General features: G+C 42.2%; 1 protein-coding gene across 2 annotated transcripts; it reads right to left on the bottom strand.

The window, feature by feature from the left end:
* Window positions 1-4,204: 4,204 nt before the first annotated feature.
* Eri1 (exoribonuclease 1) lies at window positions 4,205-23,115 on the bottom strand. Of its 2 annotated transcripts, none has more exons than XM_040731788.1 (7): window positions 23,026-23,115; window positions 18,920-19,098; window positions 15,734-15,944; window positions 13,793-13,876; window positions 11,678-11,787; window positions 9,708-9,822; window positions 4,205-6,912 (listed from the first exon to the last, which is right to left on the bottom strand). In XM_040731788.1, exons 2-7 carry the CDS (start codon window positions 18,994-18,996, stop codon window positions 6,670-6,672), a joined length of 840 nt encoding a protein of 279 aa, XP_040587722.1. In that variant the 5' UTR covers window positions 18,997-19,098; window positions 23,026-23,115; the 3' UTR covers window positions 4,205-6,669. The 2 variants fall into 2 exon arrangements, with proteins under 2 accessions (XP_040587722.1, XP_005066679.1); XM_005066622.4 differs by having other exon boundaries at window positions 22,817-23,087.
* Between the last annotated feature and the right edge of the window lie 2,171 nt (window positions 23,116-25,286).

Genomic DNA, 25,286 nt, shown 5'->3' with positions numbered 1-25,286 from the left:
TCCAAGGCTGGTACTGTCTGGGGAACAGACTACATGACATTCACGAGGCAGGGGTGGAGGCGGAAGTTTCTGGCGGTCCCGCTGCTCTTCAATCCCAAATAAACACACAGAGGCTTATATTAATTATAAGCTGTTTGGCCAATGGCTCAGACTTCTTATTGGCTGGTTCTCTCTTAATTATTAACCCATTTCTATTAATCTACATATCTCCATGTGTTGTTGGCTTACCGGGGAATGCCCAGGTGTCCTATCTTCCCAGTAGCTACATGGTGTCTCGCTCTGGCAACTGCTCCCTGCCTTCTGTCTTCCCAGAATTCTAATCTGGTAGCACCACCTATATCTCCTGCCTGTCTATTGACCAAAACAGATTTATTCATCAACCAATAAAAGAATATATAGTCACGGCCAAGAAGGACATCCCCTATCCAGGGGCAGGTTTGTTTCCATTCTACCTAGGGTATGTCTATATGTAGTGTGCTGAGACATCTTCTAAGGGACCCCATGGAAGGGTAATCTTAAATTTTACTCCATATTTTCAACCTTTGTATACATTCCTTCAGCTGACCAACTTGAAACACACACTTCAATGTATCCTGTCCACAAAACCAAGGTACCTCACTCACCTCAGCTCACTCCAGGAGCACAAGCCTGAAGCATTAACACTCCCGCACAAAGGTGGAGAGCTTGGCAATTTCAGACATCTGCCCCATTTAAATATATCTACCAGAGCACTGGAGAACCGGCTCAGTGGCTAAGAGTTTTGGTCTGCAAGCATGAAGATTTGAGCTGCTTCCATCTCTAAGACCCCTACTCAGAAACACACTGGGTCCCCTGGAACTGGAGTTAGAGTTATGAACCACTATGTGGGTCCTGAGACTCAAAACCACGTCCTCTGCAAAAGCAGCAGGTGCTCTTAACCACCGAGCCCTCTCTCCAGCTCCTTGTATGCACTCTTTATCAGTTTCTTTATCTGCCTCTTTATAACCTCTTTATCAGTCTATATTGTTTCTTGATGCTTTTCATGTCTTCAGAATTCATTAGCACATTTTATTCACAAGTCACTTTTACTGACAACATTAGTCTGATTTGGTTGGCTTACCATGATGTTTATTTTATTTGGTTTTATTATATGATGGATATTTGCCATATATAAAATCAGGGGTATATAGTATAATAAAATAAAGTGCGAATTATATAAAAATACTATTTGTGTACAAAAGGTGTTTTGAAAGCAACAGGTTGGACTATCCCACTTCTTCCTGAACATACTGGAGCAGGCAGTCCCTAACTAATATGCACAGCAGGTCCAACTAATATGCACAGAAGTCTTGGCAGACCCTTGGGGCTTGCACTCCCAAACCTGAGAATATATAATTCTAAGTAACAAACACTTCTAGCAGTCATATAACCTATAACCCATTGTTTTCAACAATAAAAGACCAAGAGGCTAATCATTATTAACTGATGTCTTTTGAAAAGTCAGTTTTGAACACAGATCACAATGTAATCTTTGACATGAGACACTGAATAAAAATGTCCCAAAAATTATTTCCATTCCTCCTCCTCCTCCTTCTCTTTATGTAGGGGCTGTATTCACACCTGCATGGATAAAAGTTTTTAAAACTAGACACAGAATACTAGGTGCTCTTTCATGAATGTAGCTCTGTGGTAGAATGCTTGACTAATATCATGATAGTCTAATGCCCTGAACACCGCCCCAAGGAGTACTCCACAGTTTACATTTCTTTAAAATCAAATACTGAAAATACTTCTATGGCTTTCAAGACAGAAGTATGCAATAAAATAGGATGAGATCTATTGGTCCAGTGGGAATGGCCCCTGCTCTCCAGCCTAGCCACCACTCTCAAACACAGGAGCTAAACCCTGTAGTGAAATCGATAGTAAAGTGACTACCTTGGGAACTTCCTAAGTGGAGGGAATGACCAATTTTTATGTCTCACTGCTTTTATCCTTTGTCTGACAGCCTAATGTAAAACAGTTTTCCTTCATTTGCACTAATACAACCCTAAATTTTCATTAAACCTTTAGGTCCAACAGGGCATTTTTATTGGCTTTCCTGTATTAGAAAATCCTGATGGAGTAGGGTAGTTGAAGTAACTATGTAATTTAAGAAAAAGGTGCACTATAAAATATTCATCTCTTGGGTTGTTTTTTAAAAATTGTGTGTACATCTGTGCATGTGAATACAGTTGCCCACAAAGGCCAGAAGAGGGCATCAGATTCCCTCAAGTTGGAGTTACAGGAGGCTATGGGCCACCCATCATGATTGCTGATAACTGGATTCAGGTTCTCTGCAATGACAGTATGTACTCTTAACCAGAGTCATTTCTCCAGCCCCTCTATGCATTTTCTATATGGATAATGGAATTTCTATAGGTTTTAGAGTCCATTCGACATAAAGAATGGTGCCTATATTAACACGTGAATATTTATGCTAAGATGAACATGCTACCTACTGACATCAGACCTGGGAAATTTAATGTGCTTTAGTTGTGCAAGGGGGCCAGGTGTGGTGGTTCATACCTTTAATCCCATCACTCAAGAGACACAGGCAGGTGGGCCCCCAGAGAGTTCAAGACCAGTATAAGCTATACACTAAGTCCCAGGCCAGCCAGGACTGCATAGTGAGATCGTGCCTCAAGAACCAAAAAAATGTGCAATGGAATAAATTTTCTTCTACAACTTTTTAAAAAGAGTATTCATGTAAACCAAAAAAGTTTAAGAATTATTGCTCCAAATCGAAGCAATGAATGACCCTTTCAAGGTCAAAGATACTTGAAGAGTGTTTGGAATCAGCAGTGCAGAGACAGAATAGGAATGACTCTAGCATTTGTTGGCCTTTTCTGGCACCTAGAGGGAGAGCCAAGTATTGATAGTGTTTGCCTCTGAGATTCAGGGCTCACAGGAACAAGAAAACGGCAAGTTCTAATGGTAACTCTATCCAGGCAGTCAGTATTTCTTCAGAAGCCAGTATTTAAGCAGTCACCTTCTCCCACTCAGGAATATTATTTCACCACACCTATGTTCAATTATACATTGTATGTTAGAGTCTGAGGACACAATAGGTAAGACGCTATGAAGACGTGACTATCAACCTCCACAGCACCAATCAGGGGCTCAGAGAGCACAGAAAACACATCAGAAGATGTTGTCCAAGTCAGGGTCAGCTGGAATCAAAGTCAATTCTTAAAAACCAGAAGCAAGAGACCAAGTTTGATGGGCTACTTTCTGGGGACAAAAGTAGGAGTGCCATGTGATACACTTAAGCCAGGGATAGTGATTAGCCAAGAGCAGAGGGCCACAATCAAATTAGAAAATGTAAGAAACCCAGACTTGACTTTTATCTAGTGAGAAATGCGGGCTCCTGTGATAGAAGTACAAAGCAACACTTTAGAAACATTTATGAGACGAACAGCTAAGGACAGACAGTACCTCCTAGAGCTTCAGCTCTACACAGTCCAGTTACTTGAGGACAGGCTTGGGCCATTCCTGAAGCTTTTCCTTGGTTAGTAATTGCCAAGGAGGATGCAGCCCACGGCTGGCAGTGCTACCTTAGGCTCTTCCTTGGTTGGTAATAGACATTGGAGGGCAAAGCCCACTGTGGGTAGTGCTGAGGCTCTTTCTCGATTGCTAACTGACATTAGGAGGGTGCAGCCCACTGTGGGTGACCTCTCTGGTGCTGCCTGTTGTCCTGACCATTCATGATCTCTCCTTCCCTAGAAATCTTACTATCCACCTTGCCCTTCATACCAGTCTTCACATTAATATCTGGTAAGGTAATATTCAGGAAGGAGGACTAAATACTGTATCACTTTTCAAGAAATTACCATTTAAATAAATGGCAGCAAAGCGACAGGGTCTCCCTTTAATAAGTACCTTGTCGGCATGTTAGTTACTCCCATGGTCCTTCATACTATCCCAGCTGAAGAAATCTATCTTACAGCAGGACCAGAAGGTCTTTAAATGGGGCTGCAGAAACATGGATTCTCAGCACCCACATCCACCAGTAACTGCAGTTCCCAGGCAGCATCTGACGCCCTCAGGTCTCCCCAGGAATTTATCGGCTCATGGTGCACTCACACAGGCACAGGCACATATAAAAACAAATGTTTAAAACGACTATAACACTTCATTCTTTTATGTGGTCCAGTCAAAGGAGGGAAAAGTGGAAAGAAAGTAAATATTTTGAGAGTCAATGTCAGTATTTAATACAAACATGAAGGACAAAAATCAGACAAAACATGGCTGAGTATATATACAGGTTGGTGTGGATTTGGAAATGACACAGAAAAAAAATCTCAATGCACCCAACCAAGTAAAAGGAAATTAATATGGCTACTGACAACTAAAGAGAAAGCAAAGGTAACTATTAGTAAATATTACTATCAGCATAACATGTTATAGCAGTAACAAGAATCAAATAGTACAAATATCTTTACTTACAACGGCAGTCATTGTTCAGAATTTTCCTCCCGAGAACCACCTGATTCTATACCTTAAAGACACGCCATCACAGCAGAAGAAAAATAAAATCAGAGGGGCTTGGTGGAGACTCAAATGTGAGTAAAGATGGCAAAACACTTAGTAGAGTCAAAAGAATTGTAAAAACTTGTATTGTTGAAATTCTTTAAAAAGTACAAAAAAGATTATGGGATTACTTGCCAGAAATTTAAACAACCTGATTAAAAAAAAACAAAAAATTTAAAAACAAAACAGAAAAAGCCAGGAAGGCATTAGTATTTCCTGCTATTCTCCAATTTTCCAACTGTAGTTTCAGCTATTCAGTAGCAACTATGCATCCAGGTGACAAGCAATTATTTTTCTAGGGCACGAACCTGCCCTTTGTCAAATGGCTTGTGTGGGAAAATCACCTGAAGGAAGAGTAAGCCTAGCAGGCCTGCGCCTGTCGCTCACAATGACGTGCTATTTTCCATTCCTTTCCTTCCACACAGAAGTTCACTGGCTCAATAAACCACAAGTCTATGTAGCGCATTCTCATTCCACCAGGCACGTCTACTGGTTGGAAAACATGACAAAATCTACCTGATTGCATCAACTACAGAAATAATGTGGCATCACAGTTACTATTAAAGGTTGAACATAAAAAACAATTGGTATCAGTGAAACTGGTCCATGAAAAGCTTGAGAAGGGTTTAATTCTAAAAGTTCACACTTTCAGTCTCTAGACAGTTTTACATCATTTTCTCCAAAGTACATTTTGATTTTAGAAATAGGAATTATTTTCCGATATATACTGGTCACTAAGATAAAACACTTGACCCCACAGTACTGAACACAAATGCCAATGTTCATATGAGCTGTAAGTTGATCTCAAAGTGGGCAAATACACATTCACAATGGAGAGAGAAGCTAATGAACAAATGTCTAAAAGCTCCCATTGGTTTGGATGTTATAGCTCATAATTTCACTTGTAATTTTTACTTGTATTTTGGAGTTGGGTTCTCTTAGGTGATCCAGGGTGGTTTCAGATTCAGCTATGCCTTAACTCCTGAGTAATGGGATTACATGTGTATGCCACTAGGCTGGTTCTTTTACCTTCTCATTAATCTCATTATCTGGATTTTAACTAGACCCTGGAATCTATTACATGGTTTCCAGTTATGAGATGAAAGTGGCAGATGTGTCCCAGGACTTTATTACATGTGTGTCTATGTGTGGGCTCAATTCCAACTGTGTGCCAGTAGAGGGTCAGAGGACATTCTATAGTTGATTCTCAGTCCACCATGTGGGTCCTGAGGATCAAACTCAGGTTGCCAAGCTTGGTGGTAGACACCTTTAGAAGCAGCTACCTGAATTTGCTGCCCAGAAAGCACTAAGTGAAATAGACCAGAATGTGTGGTGCACAGGACAATTGCTGTGGCCTCCACCAACTCACATGCTTGATTTCTTTCCAGCTGGTGTTGGCCGAGCAACCTAAGCTCTTCATATGCTCTGTGGTGAGGCCTACTATGGTTGTGTCTGCACCAATTTGTAGACTTTTATTCTTGTCATTAGTTTCTAAATAAGACAACCATTTCTTTATATGTATGAGCTATCTAGAGATTATTAGAATATAGAGGAGAATATGTGTAGGTTATATACAAACATTATATAGAATTTGAACACCTGTAGAATTGGGTACCCATGTGGCATTCCTGGGACAAACCCCTCAATGATACAGAGAGGATAACTGCAGTTGAACTTCGCCTGCAAACTTCAAAAATTAAAAGAACTATGTAGTACATGAAAGAAAGCACACTGCTCTTCAATGCTTTCCACACTTCTAAAAGGATATTTCGTTTAATGGTGTTAATGTAGAAATTCATGCCAAATCTCAACATCAGTAAGACATGACCCTCAAGGAATGGACCAATAAAACTTTGCATTTTAAAACCAGAGGGACACACTTGGGCACATTATTATAAAACTTGGTTCTAAGCAGGAATGGCTACTGCATAACAAATACTGCTCATATCAAAAGTGCTGGTGACAAGGAACTGTGTGTCCTCCCACAAAATGTTTGTACACATACCCATCTGTCTGTAAGTGTAGTAAGATTTTACATGTTTAAGGTGCTTGACGGCTGACTAGCTCAGAAGCATTCATCTGCTACCCCTTTGCAGCAACTTATCCAGACAAAAATTGTAGCTACTTCCTACTGTGTGGCATCTGTGGAGCTGGAGCGCCCTCTACTGGAAAGGAAGATGACACACTCATCAACTGTCCTCCATGTATTTTTTCATTGATTCGAAGTTCGCATCCATCCTGAAGCATCCGTACTGCTATTCTAGCAATATTCTTAGAGTCATCAAGACCACTGTGAGGCCGCCCATCATAATCCATTCCTAATTTTTCCAGCATTATTGTCAGTTTGGTTTGGCTTCTAGGAACCTGGAAAATAAACAGCTTAGTAAGTATTTAGGTACTCTGAACAGCTCAAAAGAAAAATAAGAAAGAAAACAGTCCGCACCCGGCTCTAGTTCTCCAGGAGAAAAGCAATTTAACAAATGCACAAGCCAAAAGCTTCAAGATCGCAATTATGGACATGCTCAAGAACCTTAACAAAGATATGAGTAAATGCTTGAATGAAGACCAGGGACACAAAGAGCTGAATGAAATAATAAAACAACGCAAGGCATGAAAATAGAATCTAAAAGAAAAACACAATCATTAAAGTCAAACTGCCAGGTGTGGTGGAATACGTCCTAAATCCCAATCTGGGAGGCAGAGACAGGCGGTTCTATCTCTGTGAGTTTCAGGACAGCCTGGTCTACATAGTGAGTTCCTGAACAGCCAGAGCTACATAGTAAGATCCTGACTCTAAAAGAACAAAAGAAAAAACAAACAAACAAACAAAAATCCTCCCACAAAACTCAAAATGCAAATCTCAGTAAGTCAAAATAAAAAACTCAGAGGAAAACTGAGGTGGAAGAGAGTTTCAGGTCATGAAGACACAGTAAAAGGAAAGGAAATGATGAATCTTTAAAAAACAAAACAAAAAAACCAAAAAACTACCAAAACCAAACCAACACACATATACACAAAACAAATACATAAGCAAAACCTCAGGCACAAAACAGCCAGGAAATCTGGGATGGGAGACTATGAAATGACAAACCTGTAAATAATAGGTACAAAGGGAGAAGAAACCAGGGTCAATCAAAGGTACAGAAAACATTTTTAACAAAATCATAAAAGAAAAATCCCAAAATCTAAAATAAGGGATTCCCATCAAGCTTTAAGGGGCACACAGAACACCAAATACACAGGCCCAGCAAAGAAAGTCCCCATGGCACCTTAATAATCAAAACACTTATATACAGAACAAAGACAGGATATTAAAAGCTGCAAGGGAAAGAGACCAAGGCACATAGAAAGGTGGACCACTAGAATAACACCTGACTTCTCGATGGAGACAAGCACAAGCTCTGAAAGACCACAGGCAGACCACCACACCCCGCTAAACCATCAATCATAATCACAGAAGAAAGAAAAACATTCTGTGGACACCAATGTTAGAGAGCTGGATGTCCAATACCCAGTCGTACCTTTGAGGTACTGACCAGTAGAGAACAAATTAAAATTGGGTGATGTTGAGGAGGTATGCCCACACCGTAGAACAGGCAGGCAAGCTAAGACTGGGTCACTCTCAATGGTTTGGGCGGAAGACAAGTCAGACCTCTGGATCTCTTACCCGGGTGTCAGCAGGAACATCACTAGGGAAGAGGAATACTATGACTGCTTCTCCTGCCTCGCTCGGCCACCATCACAAAAGCCTCTTATAACAGTAGGTGGCAATTAACAGAGACCCACAACTGGGCAGTGTGCAGAGTGAGGCCTTGGAGCATTCAGCCCTAAGTGGGACATCTCCATCAAACCCCTCCCTCAGGGCTAAGGGAGCTCAACGGAAGAGGTGAAGGAGGCAGAGGCAAAAGATCACTCAGAGGGACTGCTAACAGAGACTTCTGGCCAGTCTGGGTGGTGGCGCAGGTCTGCTGTCTTAGCACTCTGCAGGCGCAGGTTCTAGATCAGCACAATCAACATGGTGAGCCCCTGCCCCCAGATGAACACAAAAGAGCAGGAGAGAGGTCCAAAATACAGCATAAATGTAAAAACAAGATTGAAAAAGCACAAAGGTAAATACATGAAGAAACGACTTTTACTGTTAAAAAAAAAGTTTTAGAATAAGAATCAGTTCTGAAGAGAACCGTGACGGGAAATGTACATTTCTCTAAGTCAGTGGTTCCCAACCTTCCTAATGCTTTGACCCTTGAATACGGTTCCCCCCCAAAAACTAGTTCATTGCTACTTTATGACTGCAATTTTGCTACTGTTATGAACTGTAATGCAAATACAGGTTGGGAACCATGTTGTAAGTCTTATAATATTACTTTAAAATTTATACTACTTATGCATGTTAAGTTTGATCAAAATAAAGTAGATCTAAAAATTAGCAGAGACAGTTTAGGCATACAGTGCTTGCCCAGCAAACATACCACACAAAACTAAATAGGAAATAAAATCTAGTTGCATCTGTCCCACAAGCAATCCATGTATGAGTCTCATTGAGGTTAATGCATTAAATGAGGATAAAGAGCAGAGAGAGTTCCAATTTAAAACAACTGAGATTCTAAAAAAAGTAACAATCAGATGGCCTTTTCTGTGAAAAACACCTTTTTAAAAAATTACAGGGAGCTGGCTGGGCAGTGGCAGCCCACACCTTTAATCACAGCACTTTGGGAGGCAGAGACAGGAGTTTGAGGTCAGCCTGGTGTCCTGAGTGAGTTCTAAGACAGACTCCAAAAGCTACAGAGAAACCTGTCTGGAAAAACCAAAAACACCCAACAGGGGATAGAGGGATGGCCTGGCTGTCAGAGCACTTGCTGCTCTTGTAGAGCACCCAGGTTGGGCTCCCAGCACCCACATGGTGGTTCATAACCACCCATAACTCCAGTTCCAGTGGATCTAACCCCATTTTCTCTTCCACGGACAGAAGGCGTGCATGTTGCTTATATATACACACACAGGCAAAACACTTGTAACACACACACACACACACACACACACACACACACACACATAATTTTAAGAACCTAAAAAAATTCTAATATACTTGCATAATCACAGCTGAATATGTATGGTAGAACAAGTATGACCAAGGACATAGCTAACGTAAGTAAAATTACCTTATAAAAGTTTCCGTATGACTTTCGAATGTTGATCCACTTTTTAGCAAAAGGAGGGTATTTGAGCCTGCTGAGCTGGCACTGGATGTTCAAGAACTTACTCATATCCCAGGAGCTTATATAAAGAGAAAAAGGGTATAAAGTAAACGCTATAGAAAGTTGTTCTGTGCTCTGCTTATGTTGACCTCATATTCACACAGAATACTAAGCTTAGAAAATTAACCTTGATTCCCAGAAAATACTTTTCAGCTTTAAAAAGGAAAAAAAGAGTAGTATTTTCTTCACAGACTAATTCTTGCTAGGCTCATCTTGATTGCTTTTGTGGCTCTGACTTCAGGTCAAATTTCCACCTTGCTGAGTTCTTCTGTGTAACTGCCAGGCTTGCATGTTACACCAAATTTACCACTTTCATTAAGGTCTTTAAGAGCATGCCTTGACATAAAACATGTAAGCAACTAACTTAGAGACAAACTGTAGGGTTAAAATACAACCTGGCCTGCTTTTCTCTACTGTGCTTACTGTGGGGCATAGCACACACTCCTCAGTCCCAGTACTGTAGAGGCTGCAACACACAGACAAGCCAGAACTAGAGTAAGACCTTGTGCAAAAACCAAACCAGGCGCGTACCGAGTGTGCAATGTGGAAATCAGTTCATTTGAATGTGGCTTTTCATAGACAGAGTCAAAAACAACAGTAACCAGTCCCTTCAGTGGGAAACTTTTACAACCCCTCAACTCAGCTGCTATAAATTAAAAACAACTGCATACCCTAGGGTCCTACCGCTTCTGTGCACTTTAACGGCCCTCACCCACGCTCACAACTCTAAGCCTGAGTTGCCTAATTGCTTCTGCGGGCATCAATGACTGTTTTTGCTACAGCTCTAATTAAAAAACAAAACAAAAAACCATACCGATTTTGAATGATCTACCCCAGAATTTAAGGTCGTATATGAAGATCTCTAAGCTGTCTATGTCAGCAACATCCTGACACAGGAGCACACACCACCATGGGCTCAACTAGACCAGAGCCTCTTGAGGGCTGTCTTCACCTTTAGTGGCACTGTGGTACAGTGACCTCCAGACAATGTCTGTAATCCTCTCAACCCTTCAGACATTCCTATGCACTTCTTCATTTTTCCTTTTCCTGTACTATTTTGGAAAAGAGGCACAAGTAGGTTTTTGAGATAGGGTCGAGGCTTACCTCAGATTCACTACGTAGGCTGACTCTGAATCCCTGATCCTCCTGCCTCCAACTCTCAAGTGAGGGGATTACAGGAGTGCCCCCACACTCAGCTCTCATTTCCCTTTCCAGTTAACAGAAAGCTCTGGACTAGGCACTTCAGGAAGTGTTATGGAAGACTACAGGGTAATAAAAGGACATGCTCTGAAAGGACCTCCAACTTCCTAAGAAAAGGGTCACACATCAGTCAGACTGGTTAACACTGCAATGGCCGAAGACTTTCACAATGTGAGTTATAGCGCCAGAGTACTGCAGAAAGAAAAAGTGGTAAGAAAGGGACTCTCCCAGAAGGAGGAAACATGAAATGGACAGAGAAAAGGTAAATCCTGCGACTGAATGGGCAGCCTGAATAATGGTGGGTGAAACAGGCATAGGCACATTGTGTGTGTGTGTGTGTGTGTGTGTGTGTGTGTGTGTGTGTGTGTGTGTGTGTGTGTGTGTGTATGTGTCCCCATCAGGCTGAAGACCCCTGACGGAACAGGGCTCCAGACAAGCTGTGTCAGTGTCCTGCAGGGCATGCATCATCCCGGGTCTCTAGTCACAGACTTGATGTGATGGTGGCTTTCCCTCCTCCCCTCCATCCTGAGAACTCAAACTAGGAAAAGAAAAAGCACTCTTTCTTGTGGAGTGACTACTAGGGACTTCTAATAAACACTTTGTGGACACCTAGACATTCAATGAATAAAAGCTTCTTTACTGTTAAAAAGGATTCACAGTACTTTTTTACTTACCCATCTGTCAATATGCAGTATTTGTACTTAGTTCCTAATTCCTTTGACTTCATCCACTCAATTACCTTTTTCAGGACCTGAGGGAAAGCATCAGCTTTGTCTACCTGATCCTGAAGACATAAAAGGAGAATGAGGTCAGGGCGGTTACTGCTTGTAGCCCTACAACACACCTAGGCATAAACCAGAGAGAATCAAACAGTACATGAACTGTTTAACTCTGATTTCAATGGTTCAGATCTACTTACTGCTTAAATGTTCACCTGAGATAATTAAATCATTTTATGTTCAAGAATTACAGACCTCTTTTAAGTGCGTGCACAATTCTCCCAAAATTAAGATTTAAGATTGTCTTGGTTTTGTCAAGTGACACACAGGTGATCTAGAGTCACTGGGAAGAGTGAACAGGATTGCTGGATCAACTGGCTTGTGAGTGGCCTGCAGGGAACTTCCTCAATCACTGATGCAGGAGGGCCAAACCCACCGTGGGCAGAACCATCCCTAGGCAGGTGGCTAGGGATCCTGGCTACAGAAGAAAGCCAGCTGAGCACCAGGAAGAGATCGAGCGAGGGAGGGAGGGAGGGAGGGAAGGAGGCAGCGTCTGCTTCTGTTTCTGCCCCTACTTCCCTCCGTGATGGACTGTGATGGGAAAGTGTAGGCTGAAGTAAGCTATTTCCTCCCAAGTAGCTCTGGTTGTCTTTATTCCAGCAGTAGAGCGCCAACTAGAACAAAGACCAACTCCAGTGGCTCTTTGTGATGAACTGATTCCTTAGACAACAGAGGGATCTTCCTCTAAGCTACAGCCCCTAAGCATTCTATGTCAAATCTCACGCTTCTCTACACTTTACTATACCACAGTATATTGGCACATCACCCCACTGCCATGAGGCTGGACTCTCTAAAATGTCAACATGATGCATTCAGGGTCATGGAATCCTCTACGATTTTATCCTCCTAGCTCATACATATTCTCAAGAACCCATAGATTTGAGTCATCAGGAATTACACTGAGCTCTGCCACAGCAGAACTAAATGCCTAAAACACCTAGTCCTTCCTTTCTGTCCATTTACTTATCATGATTCAGCTCAACTTCACCAACATGAAGACCCGTCTCAGGGCAGCCCTTCCTTCCAACACAGATGTAAGCCTCCTGTATAGACATCTACACAACCTAATAAAATACTCTTCCTGGCCAAACTGTAACTATTGGCTTATTTTGCCTGATCTCATTATTACAGATTTGCAATATACAGTAGGCATTGAACTATGTATAGAGTGAAGAAAGGATCCAAATAAATTAAAAACGGCATATGCATTAAAACATACACAAAAACCACAGATCGATCACCCAAGGTATAGCCAAGATTGTAAACAGACATGTTTTAAATCCTATCTGTGAGTGTAGCACAGTGACACTTATCTTCCCAAAGCTCCATTTTACAACTGAGATCTTGATTGCATCATTACAAACCCAGGGGTGTGTGGGGGAAGTAATAGAAATGACATCAAGTATAGAGCCGGCTCTTTGGCTTTGTTGGTATCTGATGTCTTTGCTCAAGACAGCATCAAGCCTCAGAATCGCATGCCCTACTCCCTTATCAAGTGAGACTATAGCACACACCACTGCACCAGCCCCAAGGCCTTTTGTTTATTTAACTTTTTTTTTAATTCTTTAATTTTATGTGCACATTCAGTGGCTATGGAGGCCAGAAGAGGGCATTGGATCCTGAAGCTGCAGACAGTTGTAGGCCGCTATGTGGGGCGAGGAATGGAACCCATGTCCTGTAAAAGAACAGCCAATGCTCGTAACTGCTGAACCATCTCCACAAACCATCTCTTTGTTGTTGTTTTAATCCCAGTATGAAGGAAAACAGCACATTAAATTGCTTGTAACAATCTTTGCTTTTTTTCAAGACAGGGTTTCTCTGTATTGTTTTGGAAGCTGTCCTGGAACTCACTGGAGGCAGAGGCAGGTGAATCTCTGAGTTTGAGGCCAGCTTGTAAGGATTTTTATAAACTATTCACAAAATAAATCACTGATTTAAAACTTTCTTTCAATTTTAAGATAAGCCATTACCCACCATCAAAACCAACAGGATTTAAGAAAGAATTATCACCTGAGTAATTCCAGTAAGACTGACGCAGAAATCTGACAGCTGTGAGTTAACCTCTGGCCTTACGTACTGCTGAAACGTGTCTTCCTGCAGGGAGGGACACAAGGGAAAGTGCTTTTAGGTGACTACAGAACAAAGCTGGCCACAGCAGAATTACATAACTACTCCTGGCAGATCATTTCAGAGATCCAAAGGAGAAGTCCCCAACAGAAGCCCTGATATTTAAATGTAAAGACACGGTTTATTTTGGTTTTTAAAAAAAACATCATGTTAACAGGTGTCTGAAAGCAAACTGAGTTGTGGCAAATATTTTCTTGGCATGTAAAATGTTGGTTATTTTGTTTATACTTTGTTAAGAAAATTAAACCTATTAAGCTGCTCCTTTACGAAAATGGATTTTAAAAGTCTTTTGAAGAAATGAGGCTTCAGTCATAAGAAATCAGGTTGAAACTAAATAATAAATACATGGATTTAATAACAAATATACATAAGAACAGGAGACAATCAGAGATAAGGCTAGATCATACATGGAATGTTTTTTATTTAAAGTTAAATCAGGATCACAGCCATGTTTTGAAAGGATTCCTTGAGCTACTATGTTGAAACTGGCTGATAACAAGGACAGAAACAGAGACCTACTGATGAGAAATTGTCCAGAAGTTCACAGGCCAGCTAGCCTGCAGCAGTTAGGCAAGAGAACTAAGAAATCCTATCTAAACAAAAGTGGAAGGGGAGAACCAAGTCCCCAAAGTTGTTCACACATGGGCTGTGACATGCACTCTACTTGTATGGGCGTGCGTGCGCGCATACACACACATACATACACACACACTCCTTTGTAAATTGTTATAAGAGAATAGACAGCTTAAACTTGATTGAGTGAAGTGGGTATAAGAGATGACAGAAAGAAAGCAACTGATGAGAAATGGACATAACTTATTTGAAGGGTGGTTCCATAAAGAAGACAGTAGCCAGCAGTACAGTGGAGTAAAATAAGAATGTGCTTGTGGTGAGGCAATGTGATGAGAACAATTCAGAAAGCAATGCGCCCTAAAGTCTAGTTACTAAATCAGGATCCTGAACTGCGAGAAGACATGAAGTCATCTGAGTTATCCAAGATATCTGCCTTCATGGCTGTCATTTTCCTTTTGACCATTCATCTGTTTTGGAGAAGGCAGTTTTAGAAGCAGGCTGGATTATGCAGGTGGAAGAAATAGTAAGAGACCAGCTTCACCAGGTGTGAGGACAGAACTCCCTAAATCTGCCCTCAGACCCCCACTATTAAGGGGAATGGAGGGAAGAACGTAACTAAAAGAGGTTTTGAACAGAAAAACCATGCATTACCGTGTATGAGGCCTTTCTGGACTTAAGTGATTAGTCCCCTCCATCACATTTTATAAGGTAAAAAGTATTATTTTGAGGAGTTCATCCTATCATGTCCTGAACTAACACTGCAGTGCCAATAATTATCTGGGGCATATACAAGTTCGGCTTGGGAATTAAGGTTCAGCTGCCCCCACCCCCAGTGCCACTAGCAATTACTTCTACAAACTATCCTTTAACCTCTCTGAACATCAAAACTGCCCAAAGTGCTTTAAAAAAAATAAGTTGATTCGAAGGGCCCTCCACAGAACTAGATTCTTCTCTCTGGGACCAAGCCTAGGTACCAGGATATTCTTTTCTGTTTTGTTACTTCCCTAGAGACTGCCATCTATTCAGATGCTCTAAGAAAAAGAAAAAGCGCCACAAGTTCAGCTCATGGAGAAGAAAAGCAGTTCCTGGAATTGCTTCATTAATCATGGCAATAGGGAGCTCACAGCAATATGCAAAGATCTCCTTTAGGAATTCAATTTCCAGTTAAAATGGCAAATGAGCTTCCAGCTTGCTACTCAACACCAGAATAGTTGCTACAAAAATAAGATGAAAATGCAACGATTCACTTACTATTTCTAAGGTGTGCGTATTCAACAGAACAACAGGAAACTCAATGATTTCATGTAAGAACTCAGCTGGGTTCCCCTCTTCACAAGTGGCTTCAAAGTCAATAACACAAATGTAGTCATAGTAACTGTTCACACAACTGCTTTCTTTCAACATCAGCTTCTGCTTCTTGTAGTAGTTTTTCAATCTCTTCTTTAGGACATCCTTGACCCCTCTAAAAAACACAAGATGATGTAAATGTTTCAGTCAAGAATCACGAGTCTTAACTGCGGGCACTGGGTTGAACAGTCGCAGTTACAGCATAACTAACAAACAAGAGCTAAAACAAATAGAAGGAAAGAAAAACTCAAAGCTGTTAGCAAGAGCTAATGAAAACAAACGCTTAACCCAACAAATTTTCCTTCACAAGAGATGTCTTGTCTTCATTATATCCAGGATTTCAAGCCATTAACTTTGCACACACACATAACACTGCCCTCTATGTTAAGATATATATGAAATAAAAACAGAAGATAACAGGACAAACTGTAATGTTCAGTGAGAAAATGCAGACAAATTGAATACATTATATTTTCTTCAGGCATTCATAGGTTATACAACGAAACAAGCAAACAAAAATCCTTAAGGTATGAAAATATTACAGCCCTAAAGTTGAATGTCTTATAGCTACTTCAGAAATAATTTAGGATCTACCACCCTAGAGTGTAGGTAGACCTCACGTACCTGCAGCACTGACCACGCCCAAATGGGCATGGTCACAGGTATGTGGGGAGAAGCAGAGATAAAGGTCAAGGAAAGAGGGGTCACGTTCTCTCTTGGGGCTGCAGTCGATCAGAGACCAGCAGAGTGCTGACCTCTGTTCTCGGCTTCTCATGTAAGTGACTTCTCTAATAAAGTATTATACAAGTTCCCTTTCTGGTATACTTGGTGTGGCTCGTTACTCCCTATTACTAGAGCACACTTTGGCTACACTTAGTTTGACTAAAAGTAGGTTGTTTGACTTCTTGGTCACACTGCCAATCAGAGACAAAAGTAGCATGTTTTAAGCCTTTTGTTTCCCTTTCTAAACTACCACTGAGCAAGTAAAACTATTTCAGTGTTTTCTTTTTTCTGAGATAGGATCCCATTATGTAGTCCTGGCTGTCCTGGAACTCATGTAGACCAGGCTGGCCTTGAACTTGGATTCATCTGCCTCTGCCTCCCAGTTACTAGAATTAAAGGCATATACTACCATGTCCAGTGTTTTAGTGTTTTTTTTTTTTATAATTGTCAAAACCTAGAAAAGTTCCTCAACCCTTTTCATAGCTACTTTAAATTACTTTTTATTAATTTCTTTTCTCATTTTATTTATTGATGGCTTCTCTAAAGAAATGCACTGCAAAGCTGATGGTGGCACAAACATAAAACTCCTCTCTGACATCCGCCTGGCTCCTCCTCTTCCTCTGACCACTACCTGAACCAGGTAGTGCTCAATCCTCTCCACTACGGCTTCCCTTAGTTTCCCGTCTATGGCAGAGGCTGCAGCGATCACAGCCTGCAGCACACCGCTTACCTCACTCACAACTGAGCACTAATTTCCCCTGTGAGTCATCTTCCGTGGCTTCCTTCTATCACATGATTAAAAAGGCTTCAGCAAAGGGTTCCTTCACATTTCCTAAGTTACCTTTTCAGCACTGTCAAATCTTCTTTCTCCCACAGCACTGCTAAACCGCAGGCTGTGAGTAAAGCACACTGTGGGCTGCAGTCTCAGTACACAGCACGGCCCTGAATTCCTCAAGTTTGATTGCACAATAAAGACAAGAGTATACGACTGAAAACACACAAACACAAAGTACAAGGTTTTCTGGTTTTTTGTTTCATTTTTAATTTCTTTTTGCCTGAACTATCCTTCTTCCCTTTCCTATCTGGCACAATTTAAATGTCATATTTCTGAATTCCTGGGACACACTGTTTGCACCCTCAGCTGCATTGCAATACTCAGACCGCCAATACCACCCTGACTACTCTAATTGTGACATTAATGTATTGTCACAAGACTGAGATTAGCCGAGTAGGGGGAATATATCTGTATTTACTTTTATAAGGTCAATGTCTAGTATAGTGCTTGGAGCTCAATACAGGCTTGTTGAATAAATGTATAAACATACATCTAGACCTCTAGCTCCCATGCAAGCCAGGAGTAAGCAACTGATCTTCACACCTGGGGAGAACAAAAAGTCTTGCTCAGACAATCTTCTGGAGGCCACAGGTTGTATTTAATAACAGAAAGAATCAAGAGAAAATAAAAATCAAAACTTTCCTTACAAACTATGAGGGGAGAGAAGGTAGATGCTCTTGAAAAGCACCAGGGTTCCATTTGGACACCAGTGCAGACAGTCCACTTAGAAGGAATGAGAATCCTGACTGCCGGGAACAATGTTCTCAACTATTGTATATAGTCAGGCTTTTTTTCTTGGTATCAAGCCAGAATGCCACATACTCCCAAATTTAAAAAAAAAAAAAGTGTGTGTGTAGGGGGAAGGGAGGTCTAGAAAATAGTTCTAAATAAAAATACATGTGTCTATTTCTTAGAAGACAGAAGGGTTCACTAAGCAACACTTTCTCATGCAATACAGTTAAATGTGATGGATACTTTCAGTTACTTTAGAAACTAAAGCAAAGTGACTGAATGTAAGTCACTTTGTAAGTTACCTGATTCCAGATAAACCTCTGTCATAAAAAAATACAACTAACTAAATAAAAACATCCTCAATCGTGTCAACTAGATGAGCAACTATTAAATAGAATTGTAAAGAAACAAGCCTGTAACCCAGCACCTGGGAGGCAGGAGCAAGACTGTGTGCTTAAGGGCAGTTTAGACTAGATAAGACCTGTGTCAAAAGAAAATTAAAGAAACACACTTGCTGCAATACCATGCATCTGTACATCGATGGGGCATTTCTAAAACATCCACACACTTTGGAGACCTCCGTTTGCCATCTAAAGGAGAGCAATAAAAAGTTAGAAGGCAAGATTCATGTTAAAGACAAACTTATGGTTGAGATTTGAATTATCTCATAGGAGGATATTTTTTTAAATATTCCAAAGGTTTTCTAAAAGGAGCAGGTACCACTTCTGTAACTGGTTTTTAAGAACTAAATAAAGTATATTAGCTGTTCTATGTAATAGGTTAAAATTAGTTTTAATTACCTTGTTTCAAGCTTAAATTCGGAAAGTTTGGCTCTGAGTTCCTCCTTACTCATTCTATTAATGCAACCATTTGTCATTGCAATCTCTTTGTAAACTGGGTCACTGAAGTCGCTTCCATTGGAGGTAATGAACTTAGATCCATCTGTTTCTTTGCCATCAAGTCTACATCGTTGCTTTTTCTACAAAAAAGGGGGGATTTATAATTAGTACAAATATATTTTTGAAGATTCCATGTTATGTGTTCAATGAAGGGTTCCCTTTGGCACCAGTGGAGGAGGGCAGGAAGATGAAAGATGGGTTTCCAATATAATTGGCCCTGCTCTAGTCTGAGTCATGAGATTCCTTAGAGGCAAGGAAGCTAAATAAAAAGAGGACAGATTAAATTAGAGTCGGAGCCATGACAGTCTGGGCCCCAGCTGGCCATTTACAGCAGCATAGCCTGGGAGTTAATAGCCACTGATCTGCAGTTTCCTCATCTATACAAATACACTGGTCCTAGATGGTAGTTGGTAACGGCAAACAGTATTTAGGTAGCATTTATTCTAAGTATGAGATTGTGTACATAGCAGGCTAACTACTAATAAATGTAATTTTACTTATAATCATCAGACCGTAAACAAACCCTCTCACAAACAATATCCCGAAACTTAGAAATAAGCCAAGTTTAAGTGACCTTTTACATCACTGTGCATCCATGAATCAGCAGCTTCTTCAGAACTTTTTAGCCTGGCTTTATTTCACAAAGTTAACAGAACCTGCCCTAAACGAAAAGAAAACAGACTTCCAGGCTGCACTAAAATATCCTAGGACGTCAAGCAAACAAATGCACTCTGTTCCAAAGCTCACAAGTTAAATCAAACATCCATCAGTTATTCAGATCTGCAGGGGGTGCCTTTCTGTCACTCCATTCTATTTTCTCCACAGGCAGACCTAAACCACAAACACACTAACCTGCAAAGTTAATTATGTTCTACATTCAAAGCTACAAATATAAACTGTTTTCAGCACTGTCAGAAACAGTTTATTTACTATTAACATATTAGAATCTATATACTAGGTCATAATGCAGTCCCTAACTCAAAACTGGTCTTGGTGGATCAAGGGTTACTCCCACTCTCCGCTTTCAACTCAAAGCAGCAAGCTTCACTGGCAGTGTACCCCTGCTAGGTGCTTGCATCAGGAGTACTCACTCGCCACTGCTAGCCCCTTTGAGGAAAGGCCAGCAACTCCAATGCCAGAGTCATTCATGAGTGGGAATAACCCTATCAAAATACACATTACAAAAACAAAAGCCCTTACTTTGTAAACTAATATATGCCTATACAAATATTTTTTAAAATTCCACTGCTCTTTGACCAAGAAAATAATTAGCTTCCAGGAATATTTAAATTTATCTTTAGATATTATCAGGATAGTTTATTCTTTATATTTAAACTTACAAAGAATTTCAAGCTCCATCTTTTTTCAGGTTACAACACTAAAGCACATTTTAACCAAAATAGATGTCTTAGTTAATTTATATAAATTCTCTTCTTTCAATAGATCTATTCTGATACACTTGAAGAATCCTTATCTAGCTTTGAAAATTTACCTCTTCTAGACATATAACACCTTCTAGGCATATAACACAAACACCTCTTTTAGACATACAAATTGTAATTTCTATAAAGATTTGTTTATTGATTGGCTATCAAGACCAATTCCATCCTTGATTTTGTGAAAATTGTTTCCTCCTAAATTTCAGGCCAAGATGACAAGCTCTCAAAAAAATGTTTAAATAAACCTACAAAGGAACAGAAGGGAATATTCAAAACCCCACATACACAAATTATCTGCAAATACTCATTTATTTACTAAGATTAGCACCTAGATCATCTGTCATGTCATTGGCCAGAGAATAAACCTGGAGATGAATTCACAAGATGGAAAGAAATACCAGTTCATTTTCACAGAACTGTAACACTCTGGAATCTTCATGTGCCCAATTAAGTACATGTATGGTTTGTATTATCATATTATCACAAGTAAGACCTCCTTCTACATTAGAGGGAATGATCACGAACTTCTACATTAGTACTTTAAAGTGTGGAATTTAAGGATGGGTCGCATACGTTCCAGAATAAGAACATGAGTACCTCAAAAAAAAAAAAAAATAGCTGGTCTTTTTCTATTGAGAAGGGGGGGGGGGTTCTACCGATCTTTGAAAGCCTTTTTTTTTTTAAATGAACACTACCTATAACTGAGGTGAGACTTTTATAAAGTAACTACTTCAGCTTTTGCATCTGTACACCGAGAAACAAAAATGTCCAAACATTAAAATGCTCCTTCTTTCCTTTTGCTGGTTTACATCAACCATGGAAACTAGAATCAATGGAAATTTACTAGATAAATCCCCAAAACAACTTTCTAAGACTGAAATCAAGGAAAAAATAATTTACCTATTTATTAAAAGCACTTAAAGGTAAGGCTTTAAAATCAATCTGAACACAGATCCAGGTCACAAAGCATTCTATCTTCAAGTTTCTGGATTTTTCAAAGACAATGAAGTATATTCGATTCCTTTTATGAAAAGAAGCTTTGCAAATCAGCTTTAAAACTGACTTAGATGATGTTATTGACATGCATTAAGACAAAAGGGGCATCTTTGCAGAGAGGGTGAATGGAAGCTTCTTCAGCCTTCCAAAGTATCAACTTGACAAGGGCAATAAGATAACACTGTAAAGACCCGGAGGGGGGGGGGGAAGAGTGGCCAGGATAAGGGGAGCACAAGATCTTTAAGGGAGAAAACCCTCCACTGCAGAAGAACACGGGGAAGCCAGACGGGACAGCAAAGAAAAGACAGGCACTACCCTACGGGCCAAAGTAGCCAGGGGCAAACGGAAGGCACAGAAGGAGGGGAGTGAACTAGATACATTCAGACAGCTAAAAGATCACTCGAGCAATTTCTGCTCTTGCAAGAGGACGGAGTTCGGTCCCCGGGACCCATACCTACTTCTGGCCTTTGCAGGCATCTGCAGGCACGTGGCACCCACTACACATACATACGTTAAAAAATAACATTCTAAAGGCCATTCTGGCTACTACACGAGGGTGTAAACGGAAAGAACAAAGGCACTAGGGAGTCTCTTCCCAACACGCACTTTCTGACATTTTGGATTTGAGCCAACACTTTCACGGCTGCGCAGATCATCTCTCTAGCCCCGCGAAAATCCTGGCTTTCTAAGCGTGCTCAACTCCTACGACGAAAAAGCGATGGACTTTTAGCAACTCCGTCACACCCCGCAGCGTTAGCCAGCACTAACTCAAGATGAACAAATAAGTCTGGAGACCCATCCCTCTTACAAGCTTGCCGCTGTCGCGAGGGTGGACCAGCGGGGTACCAAATTACTTAGAAAGACGAGGTTAAGAGGCTGCTCTTCCAGAGGACCCAGGTTCGATTCCCAGCACCCATACGGCAGCTCACAACTGTCTGTGACTCAGGTTTCAGGGGATCTGACACCTTCTATAGCAAAAGCAAATAAAATAAAGTTAAATAAGTCATTAAAAAAAGCCGATTGTGGCTGGGTTCTGGGCGAGAGAGTAGGGAACGGAGGAAGACGAGGAGAGGGATCCCTCGGATGCAGAAGGCTCGGGGGCTGGGGAGGCACAGGCTGCGAGCGGGAGCACCCCAAGCGCCTAGGATCCTCACCCGGGGTGGGGGAGCGCCGGGGCTAGCTCAGCCAATCAGCGCCGCGGGGCCGATGGAACGGCAGTGCGCCCGCGCGCGCCGAATGTTTACGCAAAATTCTCCCTCGGAACTTCCCCGCCGACCTCCTCCCTCGAGCGGAGGGCTGCTCGCCCCGGTGGGGACGGGGCCGGGGAAGGGGAGGCGAGGCAGCCCCGTGCGAGCGCCCTCACCTCCACGCTCAGCGGCCGCGGCTCCTCACACTCCGGCCGCGGCGTCTTCTGCTGAGCCGCGTCGCCGCCGCCGCCGCGCTGCCCGCCCCGCTCGTCCTCCATGCCGCCTCTCACGCCGGGAGACGGCCGCTGACGCTCGCTCCCACTCCGCCGGGCCCCGCCAAGCCGCCTTGCTCCCTTGGCAAAAAGAAAGAAAAAAAAAAAACTACCGCGCTCACTCCCGTTCCCGCGGCGGCCGCCACACAAACTCCGCCGGACGCCTCCCACTTCCGGGACCGAGGGGCGTCGTCACGCCGCGCAGGCGCAGTGGGCGGGAGCGTGTGCGAGCGAGTGAGCGAGCGCGCGCGCTCGCGAGGGTGGCGGCGGGAAAGAGCCCGGGAGAGGAGTCCCGGGACGAGTCGGCGTGCGTGGACAAGCCGGGTTTCCAGCGTGTGCGCCTTGCCTAGGGTGTACGAGTAAACCTGCCCTAATTAGCGTTAGCCGCGGGTTCTAAGACCTTTTCCCCAGCAACTCAAATCCGTTCATTCCTGTAGCCAGTTAATTTGAAAACAGCCACTGTGAGCCCGTCGGTGGTGGTGCATGCCTTTAATCCCCGCACTCAGGAAGCAAAGCTAGGCAGACCTCTGTGAGTTCGAGGCCAGCCTGATGTACAGAGTGAGTTCCAGGACTGCCAGGGCTACGCTTAGAAACCATGTCTCAAACAAACAAAAACCGACAACAGCAAGAACAACAACAAAAAACCCCACGATCAAAAAACCCTTCCACAGATGGCATCCCTCATGAGTAGACCTCGCAGGTTTTCTCTTGGCTAATTACACGCTTAAATCTCCAAGATTTTTTCCCCCTTTCAGTTGCTGTTTGACATTCTCTGGCATTTTGCAATCATTTCGTTTAGGGAAATTTTTATTCATTGTTCCCCCGCCTCCTTTGCATTTATGGGTGTTTTTGTAGGGAAACGGGGCCAGTCAAAGAAACACACCCTGAGCAGAGCCAAGGAAACACACTTTGGCCCGCAACCAGAACTAAAGAAATATACCCTGACCCTGAAACCAGTGCCAAAAGAACACACTTTGTCCCTGGAATCAGAGTCAGGGAAAGTATTGCACCCTGGCCCTAAAATTGGAGCCAAAAGGCTAAAAGGACCAGAGAAAAAAACACACTTTGGCTCTGGTTTCAGAGCCAAATCTGACGCTAATCCTGTGCAGAAAACTAACCAATCCTCGAGCAGAGCTCTAGCCAATCTGAGCTCAGCACTAAAATCTGACCAATCCCCACCCTAGAAGCCCTAGATAAGCCCTGTGTCTGTTCAGCTTGTCTGTTCGTCCTACCTGGCTCTCCTCTGCCACTCTGGCAGAGGGCAGCCACTCTCCTGGATTCTTCCCTCCCAATAAATCCCTTCAATGAGCTTTGGGTGAAGATCTTCTTTTGTAGCAGCCAACAGAGCAGAGGCGACCCTGGGCAGAGCAGAGCAGAGCGAGCAGGGCTGTAACACTTGCAGGGGAAACATTGCCTTGGCAGAGCAAAGTTGTTACACTCCGTAGTCCGGTTTGCTCTCCGCTCTTTCTGCTCTCCCGGGGTCTAGCAAAACTGCTACACTGGGCGAACATCGCAAGCTGGAAGACTCTGCCCTGCTGGAGCAGAGCTGATACACTGGGGAAGCCTTTCTCTGAGGCTAGGCTGCTAAGCTTACTGCAACCTGTGGTGGTCCTTGGCTCCCGAGCTCCAGGATACCTTTCCACCTGAGCTGTGTAACACTCAGTATTCTGTGGCTCCCGAGTGCCAGAATGCCTGAACCACTCCTGTTCCATCCTGTTCCAACCTGATCTGTCCGAAATGCCTACAGTTTTACCTCACGGTATGCCTGCACCTTGTGTGTGCAGTATCCCAGGAGGACAGAAGAGGGCTTTGGGTCCCCTAGTATTGGAGTTAGAACCAGTTGGGAGCTGCCACGTGGGTGCTGGTGTTAGAAGTCAGTTTGAGAAGCAAAGGAAGAGACCACCATTCCAACTAAAGTATCTGGGCAAGGCAAGCCTTACTAGATCAAGTGTGTGTGCTCAGAGCATACGAGAGACAGGAAGTGTGTTTGGTGTTTATTCTAACTTTGGTGGTGGCTCTTCCCAGTTTTCTGTGGTCCAATCTCACAATCTCAATTGGCTAGTCTGAATAGATTTGGAAATGGAGGAAAGTTGAAAAGGGTCACTGTGCCAGGCCATCAAATTCCTAGAATAAAAGAGCAGTTCTTTGTGTAAGCAATGGTTTTTCTGGTTCTGGAGGATAGAAACATTTGCATAAAGGTCTTATCACATGAGGGAAGATAAAGAGATTTTAATTCTTTGTCCTAAACACAAGTTTTAAAGAATTTGTAGAAAAATACATTTTAATGATTTTTATTCTATGTGCATGAGTATTTTGCCTACATGTATGTCTGTGCACACTACATGTGAACGCGGTACCAACAGAAGCCAAAACA

The sequence above is a fragment of the Mesocricetus auratus genome, unplaced genomic scaffold, assembly GCF_017639785.1.
Source record: "Mesocricetus auratus isolate SY011 unplaced genomic scaffold, BCM_Maur_2.0 Super-Scaffold_100026, whole genome shotgun sequence".
Lineage (NCBI taxonomy): Eukaryota > Metazoa > Chordata > Mammalia > Rodentia > Cricetidae > Mesocricetus > Mesocricetus auratus.
The sequence above is the reverse complement of the archived record's forward strand: the minus strand, read 5'-3'. Positions and strand labels throughout refer to the sequence as shown.